This window comes from Anolis carolinensis, unplaced genomic scaffold, assembly GCF_035594765.1.
Source record: "Anolis carolinensis isolate JA03-04 unplaced genomic scaffold, rAnoCar3.1.pri scaffold_24, whole genome shotgun sequence".
Taxonomy (NCBI): domain Eukaryota; kingdom Metazoa; phylum Chordata; class Lepidosauria; order Squamata; family Dactyloidae; genus Anolis; species Anolis carolinensis.
This window is the reverse complement of record NW_026943833.1, coordinates 740,746-758,353: the sequence shown is the minus strand read 5'-3', so window position 1 is coordinate 758,353 and position 17,608 is coordinate 740,746. Positions and strand designations below refer to the sequence as shown.

Sequence of the window (17,608 nt, the reverse complement as noted above, 5' to 3'; positions counted from 1 at the left end):
GATTTTATTTTATTTTACCTTTTTATTTATATATTATTTTATATACTATTATTTTATTTTTGCGTTGTTTTTTATTTTTATTTTGCATTTATTTAAAAATAATGTTTTATTTTCATTTCGCATTTATTTGCAGATCATTTTTATTTTTTGTTTTCTGTTTATATATATATATATATATATATAACATTTTATATTTTATTTTGCATTTATTTACATACGATTTTATTTTTTTATTTTCTATTTATTCATAGATAACATTTTGTTTTATTTTTTATATAACGTTTTATTTTTTACTTTGTATTTATTTACATATCTTTTTTATTTATTTTGTAATTATTTATATATAACATTTTATTGTTTATTTTGCACTTATTGATATATAAAATTATTTTTATATGACATAAATGCAAAAATATATATAAAATGTTATATATAAATAAAAAATAAATTTATTTATATATAACGTATTATATTTTATTTTGCATTTATTTACATATCATTTAATTTTTTATTTTCTATATATATATATATATTTATATATAACATTTTATATTTTATTTTGTATTTATTTACATATAACTTTTTATTTATTTAGTATTTATTTATATATAACATTTTATTTTTTATTTTGCACTTATTGATATATAAAATTATTTTTATATAACATAAATGCAAAAATATATATAAAATGTTATATATAATAAAAAATAAATTTATTTATATATAACGTATTTTATTTTATTTTGCATTTATTTACATATCATTTTATTTTTTATTTTCTATTTATTTATATAACATTCATGCAAAATAAAATATAAATGTTATATATAACAAAAAGTTATATATATATATATATAAAACGTTTTATATTATATTTTGCATTTATTTACATATTTTATTTTTTATTTTCTATTTATTTATATATAACATTTTATATTTTATTGTGTATTCATTTACATATAACTTTTTAATTTATTTTATAATTATTTATGTATAACATTTTATTTTTTATTTTGCATTCATTTATATATAACATTTTTTATTTAAATATAATTTTTTATTCATTTAGTATTTATATATAATTTTATTTTTTATTTTTTATTTTCTATTTATTTATATATAACATTTTATATTTTATTTTGTATTCATTTACATATAACTTTTTAATTTATTTTATAATTATTTATGTATAACATTTTATTTTTTATTTTGCATTCATTTATATATAACATTTTTTATTTAAATATAACTTTTTATTCATTTAGTATTTATTTATATATAATTTTATTTTTTATTTTTTATTTTGCATTTATTTATATATAACATTTTATATTTTATTGTGTATTCATTTACATATAACTTTTTAATTTATTTTATAATTATTTATGTATAACATTTTATTTTTTATTTTGCATTCATTTATATATAACATTTTTTATTTAAATATAACTTTTTATTCATTTAGTATTTATTTATATATAATTTTATTTTTTATTTTTTATTTTGCATTTATTTATATATAACATTTTATATTTTATTGTGTATTCATTTACATATAACTTTTTAATTTATTTTATAATTATTTATGTATAACATTTTATTTTTTATTTTGCATTCATTTATATATAACATTTTTTATTTAAATATAACTTTTTATTCATTTAGTATTTATTTATATATAATTTTATTTTTTATTTTTTATTTTGCATTTATTTATATATAACATTTTATATTTTATTGTGTATTCATTTACATATAACTTTTTAATTTATTTTATAATTATTTATGTATAACATTTTATTTTTTATTTTGCATTCATTTATATATAACATTTTTATTTAAATATAACTTTTTATTCATTTAGTATTTATTTATATATTTTATTTTTTATTTTTTATTTTCTATTTATTTATATATAACATTTTATATTTTATTTTGCATTTATTTTGCATTTATTGCTCAGTGACAAATTCACCCGTTTCTGTCAGTGGAAAAACGTGGAGCTCAACATTCATGTAAGTATTTTTAAATTTTATTTTCTATTTTTTTTTCTTTTTTTTTCTATTTTGATTTCAATTTTATTTCTATTTCATTGTCTATATTATAAACAGCTTCCATCCATAAATATATTTACCAAAATATTTGCGGAATTTAGAAAAAATGTTTGCAGAAATATTCAAAAAAGTCAGAAAATATTTATGGATGGATTATTTCTGAAAATTTTTTTTGAATGTTACTGCATTTTCCTAAATATTTCTGCAAACATTTTTCTAAATTCCGCAAATATGTTTGTAAATATATTGATTAATTACTTCTGCAAATATTTTTCTGAATATTTTTGCATTTTTCTGAATATTACTGCAAACATTTTTCTCAATTCTGCAAATATTTTGGTAAATATATTCCTTTCTTTTTATTTCTGCAAATATTTTTCTGGGTATTTCCCCAAATTTTGGAAGTATTTTGGTAAATATAGGGATGGAAAATTTATGCAAACCTTTTTTCTGAATATTTCTGCAAACCTTTTTCTAAATTCAGCAATTATTTTTGTAAATATATTTATGGATGGAAAATTTATGCAAACCTTTTTTCTGAATATTTCTGCAAACCTTTTTCTAAATTCAGCAATTATTTTTGTAAATATATTTATGGATGGAAAATTTCTGCAAACATTTTTCTGACTTTTTCCGGAAATAAAATATCTGAAAATTTCTGCAAATATATTTTGAATATTTCTGCAAATATATTTATGGATGGATTACTTCTGCAAACATTTTCCTGAATATTTTATACAAATATTTTCTGAATTTTTCCAAAAAACAAAATCTGAAAATTACTGCAAATATTTTTCTGAATATTTCTGCACACATTTTTCTGAATAATTCTGCAAAAAAAATTTTGTATAATTTTTTATAAATATATTTATGGATGGAAAATTTATGCAAATGTTTTTCTGAATATTTCTGCAAACATTTTTATAAATATATTTATGGATGGAAAATTTATGCAAATGTTTTTCTGAATATTTCTGCAAACATTTTTATAAATATATTTATGGATGGAAAATTTATGCACACATTTTTGTGAATATTTCTGCACACATTTTTGTGAATAATTCTGCAAACATTTTTGTAAATACATTTATGGATGGAAAATTTCTGCAAACATTTTTCTGAATATTTTTGTAAATATATTTATGGATGGAAAATTTATGCAAACATTTTTTCTGAATATTTCTGAAAACCTTTTTCTAAATTCTGCAATTGTTTTTGTAAATATATTTATAGATGGAAAATTTATGCAAACATTTTTCTGAATATTTCTGCAAACCTTGTTCTGAATATTTCTGCAAACATTTTTCTAACGGAAAAATAATCTGAAAATTTCTGCAAATATATTTTGAATATTTCAGCAAATATTTTCCTAAATTCTGCAAATATATTTATGGATGGAATATTTCTGCAAACATTTTTTTGACTTTTTCCGGAAAAATAATCTGAAAATTTCTGCAAATATATTTTGAATATTTCAGCAAATATTTTCCTAAATTCTGCAAATATATTTATGGATGGAATATTTCTGCAAACATTTTCTGACTTTTTCTGGAAAAAAAAAATCTGAAAATTTCCGCAAATATATTTTGAATATTTCTGCAAATATTTTTTCTAAATTCTGCAAATATATTTATGGAAATAAATATGGAAATAAATAAATAATTCTGCAAATATATTTACTTCTGCAAACACTTTTTCTGAATATTTCTGCAAACATTTTTCTCATTTTTTTCCGGAAAAAAAAAAATCTGAAAATTTCTGCAAATATTTTTCTGAATATTTCTGCACACATTTGTCACACAGACATAATAATAATAATAATAATAATAATAATAATAATAATAATAATAATAATAATAATAATATTTCTTTTCCAGCTGAGCACGTCGGACTTCAGTGTTCACCGCATCATCGGCCGAGGCGGATTCGGGGAAGTCTACGGGTGCCGCAAAGTCGACACCGGGAAAATGTAAATCATTATTATTATTATTATTATTATTATTATATTAATATTAATTAATTAATTGCTTAACAAATGCTCTCTTTTTTCGTGAAGGTACGCCATGAAATGTTTGGACAAAAAGCGGATCAAGATGAAGCAAGGAGAGGCCCTGGCCCTCAACGAACGAGCCATGCTCGCCCTCACCTCCACCGGGGTCCGAATTCAATAACCAATAATCAATAATCAATACTAATCAATAATCAATAATAATTGAATAGTAATAAATATATCAATAATGTAATTAATATAATAATGTGCCATGCTCGCCCTCACCTCCACCGGGGTCCGTAATCAATAACCAATAATCAATACTAATCAATAATCAATACTAATCAATAATCAATAATAATTGAATAGTAATAAATATATCAGTAATGTAATTAATATAATAATGCGCCATGCTCGCCCTCACCTCCACCGGGGTCCGTAATCAATAACCAATAACCAATAATCAATACTAATCAATAATCAATACTAATCAATAATCAATAATAATTGAATAGTAATAAATATATCAATAATGTAATTAATATAATAATGCGCCATGCTCGCCCTCACCTCCACCGGGGTCCGTAATCAATAACCAATAATCAATAATCAATACTAATCAATAATCAATAATAATTGAATAGTAATAAATATATCAATAATGTAATTAATATAATAATGTGCCATGCTCGCCCTCACCTCCACCGGGGTCCGTAATCAATAACCAATAATCAATACTAATCAATAATCAATACTAATCAATAATCAATAATAATTGAATAGTAATAAATATATCAATAATGTAATTAATATAATAATGCGCCATGCTCGCCCTCACCTCCACCGGGGTCCGTAATCAATAACCAATAATCAATACTAATCAATAATCAATAATAATTGAATAGTAATAAATATATCAATAATGTAATTAATATAATAATGCGCCATGCTCACCCTCACCTCCACCGGGGTCCGTAATCAATAACCAATAATCAATACTAATCAATAATCAATAATAATCAATAATCAATAATAATTGAATAGTAATAAATATATCAATGTAATTAATATAATAATGCGCCATGCTCGCCCTCACCTCCACCGGGGTCCGTAATCAATAACCAATAATCAATACTAATCAATAATCAATACTAATCAATAATCAATAATAATTGAATAGTAATAAATATATCAATAATGTAATTAATATAATAATGCGCCATGCTCGCCCTCACCTCCACCGGGGTCCGTAATCAATAACCAATAATCAATACTAATCAATAATCAATAATAATCAATAATCAATAATAATTGAATAGTAATAAATATATCAATAATGTAATTAATATAATAATGCGCCATGCTCGCCCTCACCTCCACCGGGGTCGGTAATCAATAACCAATAATCAATAATCAATACTAATCAATAATCAATAATAATTGAATAGTAATAAATATATCAGTAATGTAATTAATATAATAATGCGCCATGCTCACCCTCACCTCCACCGGGGTCCGTAATCAATAACCAATAATCAATACTAATCAATAATCAATACTAATCAATAATCAATAATAATTGAATAGTAATAAATATATCAATAATGTAATTAATATAATAATGCGCCATGCTCGCCCTCACCTCCACCGGGGTCCGTAATCAATAACCAATAATCAATACTAATCAATAATCAATAATAATTGAATAGTAATAAATATATCAATAATGTAATTAATATAATAATGCGCCATGCTCACCCTCACCTCCACCGGGGTCCGTAATCAAAAATCAATAATCAGTAATAATTGAATAGTAATAAATATATTAATAATGTGATTCATCATGTAATCGATATAATATCAATAATCAATAATCAATATAATAATACCAATAGTCAATAATAATATAATCATATAATTGAATAGTAATCAATATATTATTAATGCGTATCATAATGTAATCAATATAATAATATGATTATATATTTAATAAAAATAATCAACAATCAATAATAATATAATCATATAATTTAATATTAATAAATATCATAATGTAATTAATATAATAATACGATTATATAATTAATATAATATTATTATATTAATTAGATATGTATTATTACTATATTATTAACTTATTATTACCAATTACTATTATTATTATTATTATTATTATTATTATTATTATTATTATTATTATATTAATTAGATATATATTCCTATTTTATTATTATTATAACCAATAGATTATTACATTAATTAGATATGTATTATTATTACATTATTATATTATTATTACCAATAGATGGTATTATTATTATTATTATTATTATTATTATTATTGTTATATTAATTAGATATATATTCCTATTTTATTATTATTATTATTATTTATATTATTATATTATTATATTATTATATTATTATTACCAATAGATTATTATATTTAGATATTATATTATTATTACCAATAGATTGTATTATTATTATATTATTATATTATTATTACCAATAGATTATATTATTAGTAGTAATATATTAATTAGATTTGTATTTGTATTTTATTATTTTTATTACCAATATATTATATTATTATTAGTAAATTAGATTTGTATTTGTATTTTATTATTTTTATTATCAATACTGTATTATTATTATATTAATTAGATATGTATTATTATATTATTATATTATTATTACCAATATTATATTATTATTATATTATATTATTACCAATAGATTATATTATTATTATATTAATTAGATATGTATTATTATTATATTATATTTTTATTACCAATAGATTGTATTATTATTATATTAATTAGATATGTATTATTATTATATTATATTTTTATTACCAATAGATTATATTATTATTATTATATTAATTAGATATGTATTATTATTATATTATATTTTTATTACCAATAGATTATATTATTATTATTATATTAATTAGATATGTATTATTATTATATTATATTTTTATTACCAATAGATTGTATTATTTTTATTATTTTATTATTTTTATTATATTATTTTTAATAGTATTTTATTATTTTAGTATTAATAGTATTTAATAGTATTTAGTAATACTATTTAATAGTATTTTATTATTATTATAATCAATAAATATATTAATTAGATATTATTATGCTATTATTGACAATAATTATTTTTACATTAATTATATACATATTATTATATAATAATAATAATATAATATTATTATAATATAATATTATTATTATAATATAATATTATTATTATTATATTATATTATATTAACTATAATAACTGTAATTGCAATAATATAATTATATATTATATAATTATAATTAATATAATAATAAATAATAAATGTAATAATTATGGCAATGTTACATCAATGTGATAAATGCCTCAAATGAAATTGTAAATATAATTTAATAGTTAAAAATAATACATATAATTATTAATATAATATCCTCATAACATAATAAACACTATATTATTATTACTATTAATATAATATCCTCATAACAAACAATAGTAATAATATAATACATAAAATAATAAATATGCATAATAGGAATAAATAATAATAATAATAATAATAATAATAATAATAATAATAATAATGATTTTATTTTCCAGGATTGTCCTTTCATTGTTTGCATGACGTATGCCTTTCAAACTCCGGACAAACTTTGCTTCATTTTGGACCTAATGAACGGTAATTAGGTTAATTATATATGTATTATTATTATTATTATTATTAATAATAATAATAATAATAATAATAATAATAATAATTGATTATTAATTTTATTAATATATTAATATTATTATTAATAATAAAAGTAACAAGATTATTACAATTACATGTTATTTATTGCTCTGTTTAGTACTATATGTATTATAATATTTATTTATATTACTGCATTATAATTATTACTAATAATAATATTTACTAATATTATTATTTTTTCGTGTTACTATTATATTATATTATATTATTATTATTTCTTATTACTATTATATTATCTTACTACATTATTATTATTATTATTATTTTATAACATATTATATTATATTATATTGATAAGTTAATACTTGGAATATAATATTATTTTTTATTATTAGGAGGAGATTTGCATTATCATTTGTCGCAACACGGAGTTTTTTCGGAGAAAGAAATGCGATTTTTTGCGGCGGAAATCGTCCTCGCCTTGGAACACATGCACCAGCGCTTCGTCGTCTACCGAGACCTCAAGGTAAATATATTATTATTATTATTATTATTATTATTATTATTATTATTATTATTAAATATTAAATTAAGAATTATTATACTATTATTTGTTATTTTAAAATGTATTACTATTACATTATTATTATTTGTTACTATTAAAATAAACAGTATATTATTATTACTATTAAATTAAATACTATTATTCAGTTAAATATTGTTATTAATATATTATTATTATTATTATTATTATTATTTTCTTATTATATTTACATTATTATTATTATTATTATTATTATTTTATATCGATAATATTTATATTATAATATAATATTATATTATATTGATGAGAATATTTGGAACATAATATTATTATTTTTTATTATTATTAGGAGGGGATTTGCATTATCATTTGTCGCAACTTATTATTATTATTATTATTATTATTATTATTATTATTATTGTTATTATTAAATATTAAATTAAGAATTATTATACTATTATTTGTTATTTTAAAATGTATTACTATTACATTATTATTATTTGTTACTATTAAAATAAACACTATATTATTATTACTATTAAATTAAATACTATTATTCAGTTAAATATTGTTATTAATATATTATTATTATTATTATTATTATTATTATTATTATTTTCTTATTATATTTACATTATTATTATTATTATTATTATTTTATATCGATAATATTTATATTATAATATAATATTATATTATATTGATGAGAATATTTGGAACATAATATTATTATTTTTTATTATTATTAGGAGGGGATTTGCATTATTATTTGTCGTAACTATTATTATTATTATTATTCTATTACATTCATATATTTATTATTATTATTATTATTATTATTATTATTATTATTATTTTCTTATTATATTTACATTATTATTATTATTATTTTATATCGATAATATTTATATTATAATATAATATTATATTGATGAGTTAATATTTGATTTACTACTATTACATTATTATTATTTGTTACTATTAAAATAAACACTATATTATTATTACTATTAAATTAAATACTATTATTATTCAGTTAAATATTGTTATGGTTTATTATTTTTATTACTATGTTATTTTATTATTGAATTAAATACTATTATTTTGTTATTAATTATTATTCAATTAAATATTGTTATGGTTTTGTTTGTATTATATTATTTTTATTATTGAACTAAATACTATTATTTTATTATTATTATTCAATTAAATATTGTTATGGTTTTATTATTTTTATTATTATGTTATTTTTATTATTGAATGCTATTATTTTATTATTATTATTATTATTATTATTGTTTTATTATTTGCATTATATCATTTTATTATTGAACTAAATACTATTATTTTATTATTATTCAATTAAATATTGTTATGGTTTTATTATTTTTATTATTATGTTATTTTTATTATTGAATGCTATTATTTTATTATTATTATTATTATTATTATTGTTTTATTATTTGCATTATATTATTTTATTATTAAATTAAATACTATTATTTTATTATTACTTATTCAGTTAAACATTGTTATGGTTTATTATTTTTATTATTATGTAATTTTTATTATTGAATTAAATACTGACTTATTCAGTTAAATGTTTTGGTTTTATTATTTGTTTCATTTAAATACTATGATTTTATTATCAATTATTATTCAATTAAATATTCTTATTGTTATTTTTAAATGTATATTATTATTATTAAATTTAATACTATTAATTAATAATATTCAATATTGTTTATATTTATTATATAATAATAATAAAATAATTCACAATATAATATACTACAAATCACATAATATTAAAAATACTATATTATATTATTTCATATAAGTGTATAATAATATACATTAGAATATATTGTATAATATAACAAGTTATGTTATACAATATTCTTATATTATATATTGTTATATTATAAGTATAATATATTATACTTATTATATATAAGTATAATAATATAACAATTTAAATCAGAATATATATATTTGTATTTTAATATTAAATATTATATCTATTATTATATTAAATATTGTTTCTACTCTAATGTTATGTGTTGATTATTTTTTGTATTATTTTTATTATTATTTTTAACAACAATAACAACGTCACGTGTGTATTTCTATTTTATTATGTGTTATTCAATTAAATATTGTTATGGATTTATTATTTGTTTTATATAAATACTACCATTTATTATTTTAATTTTATTATTAATTATTATTCAATTAAATATTTTTATACTATTGTTATTTTAAAATGTATTACTATTACATTATATTTGTTACTCTTAAAATAAACACTATATTATTATTATTATTATTATTATATATTAATATAATATGATTAATTAATACTATTAATTTAATATCAAAATTAAATACTATTAATACTATTGATTATTTATTTTATTATTATTTTATTATTATTATTCAAATATTCTTATACTATTGTTACAAATTATAGTTGTTTATAATTATTTCTATAATTATTATTACATTAAATATTATTTATACTGCTTTATTATTTTTAAAATAAATATTCCTATTGTTTTGTCATTATTATTTGTATTATAATATTAAATATTCAATTTTATATCCATTGTATCGAATATTGTTTATATTTATTATGTATTATATCACAATATACTACAAATCACAATATAATATTAAAAATACTATATTATAATATTATTTAATATAATGTGTAATATAATAATATAAATTATTATATTACACTTATTATATTAAAAAATATAATTATTTAATATAATATTATACATAATAATTATATATGATATAATTATTATATTATATTATTGCATTATTATTATTTGTATTTTACTACTCTAATGTTATGTGTAGATTTTTTTGTATTATTTTTATTATTATTTTTAACAACAATAACGTCACGTGTGTATTTCTAGCCGGCGAATATTTTGTTGGACGAACACGGACACATCCGTGTTTCCGACTTGGGCCTCGCGTGTGATTTCTCCAAGAAGAAGCCACACGCAACCGTGTGAGTAGCATGTTCTTCTGATAATTAATTAATAATATCGAAAAATAATATTATTTTTATGTAAACATTTTATTAATATTGCTGCAAAGATTTTATGAATTTTTCTGCAAATATTTTTACGAATTTTTCTGCCAATATTTTTATGAATTTTTCTGCCAATATTTTTACGAATTTTTCTGCAAATATTTTTACGAATTTTTCTGCAAATATTTTTATGATTTTTTCTGCAAACATTTTTATGATTTTTTCTGCAAATATTTTTACGAATTTTTCTGCAAACATTTTTATGATTTTTTCTGCAAATATTTTTATGATTTTTTCTGCAAACATTTTTATGATTTTTTTCTGCAAATATTTTTATGATTTTTTCTGCAAACATTTTTATGATTTTTTTCTGCAAACATTTTTATGATTTTTTCTGCAAATATTTTTACGAATTTTTCTGCAAACATTTTTATGATTTTTTCTGCAAATATTTTTATGATTTTTTCTGCAAACATTTTTATGATTTTTTTCTGCAAATATTTTTACGAATTTTTCTGCAAACATTTTTATGATTTTTTCTGCAAATATTTTTATGATTTTTTCTGCAAACATTTTTATGATTTTTTTCTGCAAATATTTTTACGAATTTTTCTGCAAATATTTTTATGAATTTTTCTGCAAATATTTTTACGAATTTTTCTGCAAATATTTTTATGATTTTTTTCTGCAAATATTTTTACGAATTTTTCTGCAAACATTTTTATGATTTTTTTCTGCAAATATTTTTACGAATTTTTCTGCAAATATTTTTATGAATTTTTCTGCAAATATTTTTACGAATTTTTCTGCAAATATTTTTATGATTTTTTCTGCAAACATTTTTATGATTTTTTCTGCAAATATTTTTACGAATTTTTCTGCAAACATTTTTATGATTTTTTTCTGCAAATATTTTTACGAATTTTTCTGCAAATATTTTTATGAATTTTTCTGCAAATATTTTTACGAATTTTTCTGCAAATATTTTTACGAATTTTTCTGCAAATATTTTTATGATTTTTTCTGCAAACATTTTTATGATTTTTTCTGCAAATATTTTTACGAATTTTTCTGCAAACATTTTTATGATTTTTTCTGCAAATATTTTTATGATTTTTTCTGCAAACATTTTTATGATTTTTTTCTGCAAACATTTTTATGATTTTTTTCTGCAAATATTTTTATGATTTTTTTCTGCAAACATTTTTATGATTTTTTCTGCAAATATTTTTACGAATTTTTCTGCAAACATTTTTATGATTTTTTCTGCAAATATTTTTATGATTTTTTCTGCAAACATTTTTATGATTTTTTTCTGCAAATATTTTTACGAATTTTTCTGCAAACATTTTTATGATTTTTTCTGCAAATATTTTTATGATTTTTTCTGCAAACATTTTTATGATTTTTTTCTGCAAATATTTTTACGAATTTTTCTGCAAATATTTTTATGAATTTTTCTGCAAATATTTTTACGAATTTTTCTGCAAATATTTTTATGATTTTTTTCTGCAAATATTTTTACGAATTTTTCTGCAAACATTTTTATGATTTTTTTCTGCAAATATTTTTACGAATTTTTCTGCAAATATTTTTATGAATTTTTCTGCAAATATTTTTACGAATTTTTCTGCAAATATTTTTATGATTTTTTCTGCAAACATTTTTATGATTTTTTCTGCAAATATTTTTACGAATTTTTCTGCAAACATTTTTATGATTTTTTCTGCAAATATTTTTATGATTTTTTCTGCAAACATTTTTATGATTTTTTTCTGCAAATATTTTTATGATTTTTTCTGCAAACATTTTTATGATTTTTTTCTGCAAACATTTTTATGATTTTTTTCTGCAAATATTTTTATGATTTTTTTCTGCAAATATTTTTATGATTTTTTCTGCAAATATTTTTATGAATTTTTCTGCAAATATTTTTACGAATTTTTCTGCAAATATTTTTATGATTTTTTTCTGCAAATATTTTTACAAATTTTTCTGCAAATATTTTTATGATTTTTTTCTGCAAATATTTTTTACAAATTTTTCTGCCAATATTTTTATGAATTTTCCTGCAAAATGTTTTATGAATATTTCTGCAAAATGTTTCTGTAAATACTCTATCTATTTTTCTGCAAATGTTTTCTAAATATTTCTGTACTTTATGAATTTTTCTGCCAATATTTTTATGAATTTTTCTGCCAATGTTTTCTGAGTATTTCTGCAAAATGTTTCTGCAAATATTTTCTGGATATTTCTGCCAATATTTTATGAATATTTCTGCAAATATTTTTATGATTTTTTCTGCAAATATTTTTCTGAATATTTCTGTAAATACATTATGAATTTTTCTGAATATTTCTCCCAATATTTTATGAATATTTCTGCAAAATGTTTTCTGAATATTTCTACAAATAGTTTATGAATATTTCTGCCAATATTTTATGAATATTTCTGCCAATATTTTATGAATATTTCTGCCAATATTTTATGAATATTTCTGCCAATATTTTATATTTCTGCCAATATTTTATGAATATTTCTGTAAATACGTTATGAATTTTCTTGCAAAATGTTTTATGAATATTTCTGCCAATATTTTATGAATATTTCTGTAAATACTTTATGAATTTTTCTGCCAATATTTTATTAATATTTCTGCCAATATTTTATTAATATTTCTGCAAAATGTTTTCTAAATTTTTCTGCAAATACATTAGGAATTTCTCTTCAAATATTTTCTGAATTTTTCTGCCAATATTTTATGAATATTTCTGCCAATGTTTTCTGAATATTTCTGTAAATACTTTATGAATTTTTCTGCCAATATTTTCTGAATATTTCTGCCAATATTTTATAAATATTTCTGCCAATGTTTTCTGAATATTTCTGTAAATACGTTATGAATTTTTTTGCAAAATGTTTTATGAATATTTCTGCCAATATTTTATGAATATTTCTGTCAAATGTTTTCTAAATATTATTGTAAATACCTTATGAATTTTTTTGCAAATGTTTTATGAATATTTCTGCAAAATGTTTTCTAAATATTTCTGCAAATATTTACTGAATATTTCTGCCAATATTTTTTGAATGTTTCTGTAAATACTTTGTGAATTTTCTGTAAATACTTTGTGAATTTTCTGTAAATATTTTGTGAATTTTTCTGCAAATAGCTTTTTGAATTTATTATTGCAAATATTTTCTGAATTTTTCCGGGAAAATGTTTTCTAAATATTTCTCTAAAATTTTTTTGAATTTTTCTGCAAAAAGTTTTCTGAATTTTTCTGCCAATATTTTATGAATCTTTCTGCAAATATATTTCTAAATTATGCAAACATTTTTGTGAATGGATTAATTTTTCTGAATATTTCTGCAAATATTTTTGTGCATAATTTCCTGAATATTTTTTTCGGCTCACTTCCCTTCCACTTCCTGTTTCCTGTTCCCAGGGGCACCCACGGCTACATGGCCCCGGAAGTCCTTCAGAAGGGCACTTCCTACGACAGCAGCGCTGATTGGTTCTCCCTTGGCTGCATGCTCTTCAAGCTCCTCCGCGGGTGAGTAGCAACAGGAAGTGACCCGTTCCTACTTCCTGTTTTTGAGGAAATGCTATTTCTGGGTTTAAAATCACCCTGGAAGCCTTTTCATCATGTTTTTAGATGTTCTCCCATCATTGGGAGCCAGTTTGGGATGACAGGAAGTGACTTTGGAATGACAGGAAGTGACCTGTTCCTACTTCCTGTTTTTGAGGAAATGCTATTTCTGGATCTAAAATCACCCTGGAAGCCTTTTCATCATGTTTTTAGATGTTCTCCCATCATTGGGAGCCAGTTTGGGATGACAGGAAGTGACTTCAGAATGACAGGAAGTGACCTGTTCCTACTTCCTGTTTTTGAGGAAATGCTATTTCTGGATCTAAAATCACCCTGGAAGCCTTTTCATCATATTTTTAGATGTTCTCCCATCATTGGGAGCCAGTTTGGGATGACAGGAAGTGACTTTGGAATGACAGGAAGTGACCCGTTCCTACTTCCTGTTTTTGAGGAAATGCTATTTCTGGATCTAAAATCACCCTGGAAGCCTTTTCATCATGTTTTTAGATGTTCTCCCATCATTGGGAGCCATTTTGGGATGACAGGAAGTGACTTCAGAATGACAGGAAGTGACCCGTTCCTACTTCCTGTTTTTGAGGAAATGCTATTTCTGGATCTAAAATCACCCTGGAAGCCTTTTCATCATGTTTTTAGATGTTCTCCCATCATTGGGAGCCAGTTTGGGATGACAGGAAGTGACTTTGGAATGACAGGAAGTGACCCGTTCCTACTTCCTGTTTTTGAGGAAATGCTATTTCTGGATCTAAAATCACCCTGGAAGCCTTTTCATCATGTTTTTAGATGTTCTCCCATCATTGGGAGCCATTTTGGAATGACAGGAAGTGACTTCAGAATGACAGGAAGTGACCCGTTCCTACTTCCTGTTTTTGAGGAAATGCTATTTCTGGATCTAAAATCACCCTGGAAGCCTTTTCATCATGTTTTTAGATGTTCTCCCATCATTGGGAGCCAGTTTGGGATGACAGGAAGTGACTTTGGAATGACAGGAAGTGACCCGTTCCTACTTCCTGTTTTTGAGGAAATGCTATTTCTGGATCTAAAATCACCCTGGAAGCCTTTTCATCAAGTTTTTAGATGTTCTCCCATCATTGGGAGCCATTTTGGAATGACAGGAAGTGACTTCAGAATGACAGGAAGTGACCCGTTCCTACTTCCTGTTTTTGAGGAAATGCTATTTCTGGATCTAAAATCACCCTGGAAGACTTTTCATCATGTTTTTAGATGTTCTCCCATCATTGGGAGCCATTTTGGGATGACAGGAAGTGACTTCAGAATGACAGGAAGTGACCCGTTCCTACTTCCTGTTTTTGAGGAAATGCTATTTCTGGATCTAAAATCACCCTGGAAGCCTTTTCATCATGTTTTTAGATGTTCTCCCATCATTGGGAGCCAGTTTGGGATGACAGGAAGTGACTTCGGAATGACAGGAAGTGACCCGTTCCTACTTCCTGTTTTAGGAAAAATTCTATTTCTGGGTTTAAAATCACCCTGGAAGCCTTTTCATCATGTTTTTAGATGTTCTCCCATCATTGGGAGCCATTTTGGGATGACAGGAAGTGACTTCAGAATGACAGGAAGTGACCCGTTCCTACTTCCTGTTTTTGAGGAAATGCTATTTCTGGATCTAAAATCACCCTGGAAGCCTTTTCATCATGTTTTTAGATGTTCTCCCATCATTGGGAGCCATTTTGGGATGACAGGAAGTGACTTCAGAATGACAGGAAGTGACCCGTTCCTACTTCCTGTTTTTGAGGAAATGCTATTTCTGGATCTAAAATCACCCTGGAAGACTTTTCATCATGTTTTTAGATGTTCTCCCATCATTGGGAGCCAGTTTGGGATGACAGGAAGTGACTATGGAATGACAGGAAGTGACCCACTTCCTGTTTTAGGAAAAATGCTATTTCTGGGCCTAAAATCACCCTGGAAGTCTTTTCATGATGTTTTTAGATGCTCTTGTATCACCAGGGAGCCATTTTGGAGTGACAGGAAGTGACCTCGTTTCACTTCCTGTTTTAGGATAAATGCTATTTCTGCATCTAGAAAGTATAGGAAACCTTTCCATTGCATTTTTAGATGTCCTCCCATCATCGGGGGCTATTTTGGACTAATAGGAAGTGACTTTGGAATGAGAGGAAGTGACCCGTTCCACTTCCTGTTTTTGAGGAAATATCTATATCTGGGTCTAAAATCACAATGAGAGCCCTTTCATCATGTTTTTAGATGTTCTCCCATCATTGGGAGCCATTTTGGGATGAGAGGAAGTAACTTTGGAACGACAGGAAGTGACCCATACCACTTCCTATTTTAGGAAAAACATTATTTCTGGGCCTAAAATCGCCCTGGAATCCTTTTTGTCATGTTTTTAGACTCTCTCCAATCATTAAGGGGTATTTTGGAATGACAGGAAGTGAATTCTGAATGAGAGGAAGTTACCCTTTCCACTTCCTGTTTTTGAGGAAATGCTATTTCTGAGTCCAAAATCACCATGAGAGCCTTTTTTCATCATGTTTTTAGATGTTTCCCCATCATTGAGGACCATTTTGGACTGATAGGAAGTGACCCGTTACACTTCCTGTTTTAGGAAAAATGCTATTTCTGGGTATATAAATGGTACAGGA

At 21.5% G+C, this 17,608-nt stretch overlaps 1 protein-coding gene across 3 annotated transcripts in view; it reads left to right on the top strand.

Moving 5' to 3' along the window:
• The window catches only part of grk3 (G protein-coupled receptor kinase 3), a 49,811-nt gene that overhangs the window by 15,132 nt on the left and 17,071 nt on the right, over positions 1–17,608 (top strand). For all 3 annotated transcript variants that reach the window (XM_062966576.1, XM_062966577.1, XM_062966578.1), the window contains exons 7-13: positions 1,964–2,015; positions 3,932–4,023; positions 4,111–4,210; positions 7,684–7,762; positions 8,173–8,303; positions 11,255–11,349; positions 14,823–14,930. In XM_062966576.1, the coding sequence (XP_062822646.1) occupies positions 1,964–2,015; positions 3,932–4,023; positions 4,111–4,210; positions 7,684–7,762; positions 8,173–8,303; positions 11,255–11,349; positions 14,823–14,930 (657 nt within the window). The remainder of the gene's footprint in view (positions 1–1,963; positions 2,016–3,931; positions 4,024–4,110; positions 4,211–7,683; positions 7,763–8,172; positions 8,304–11,254; positions 11,350–14,822; positions 14,931–17,608) is intronic.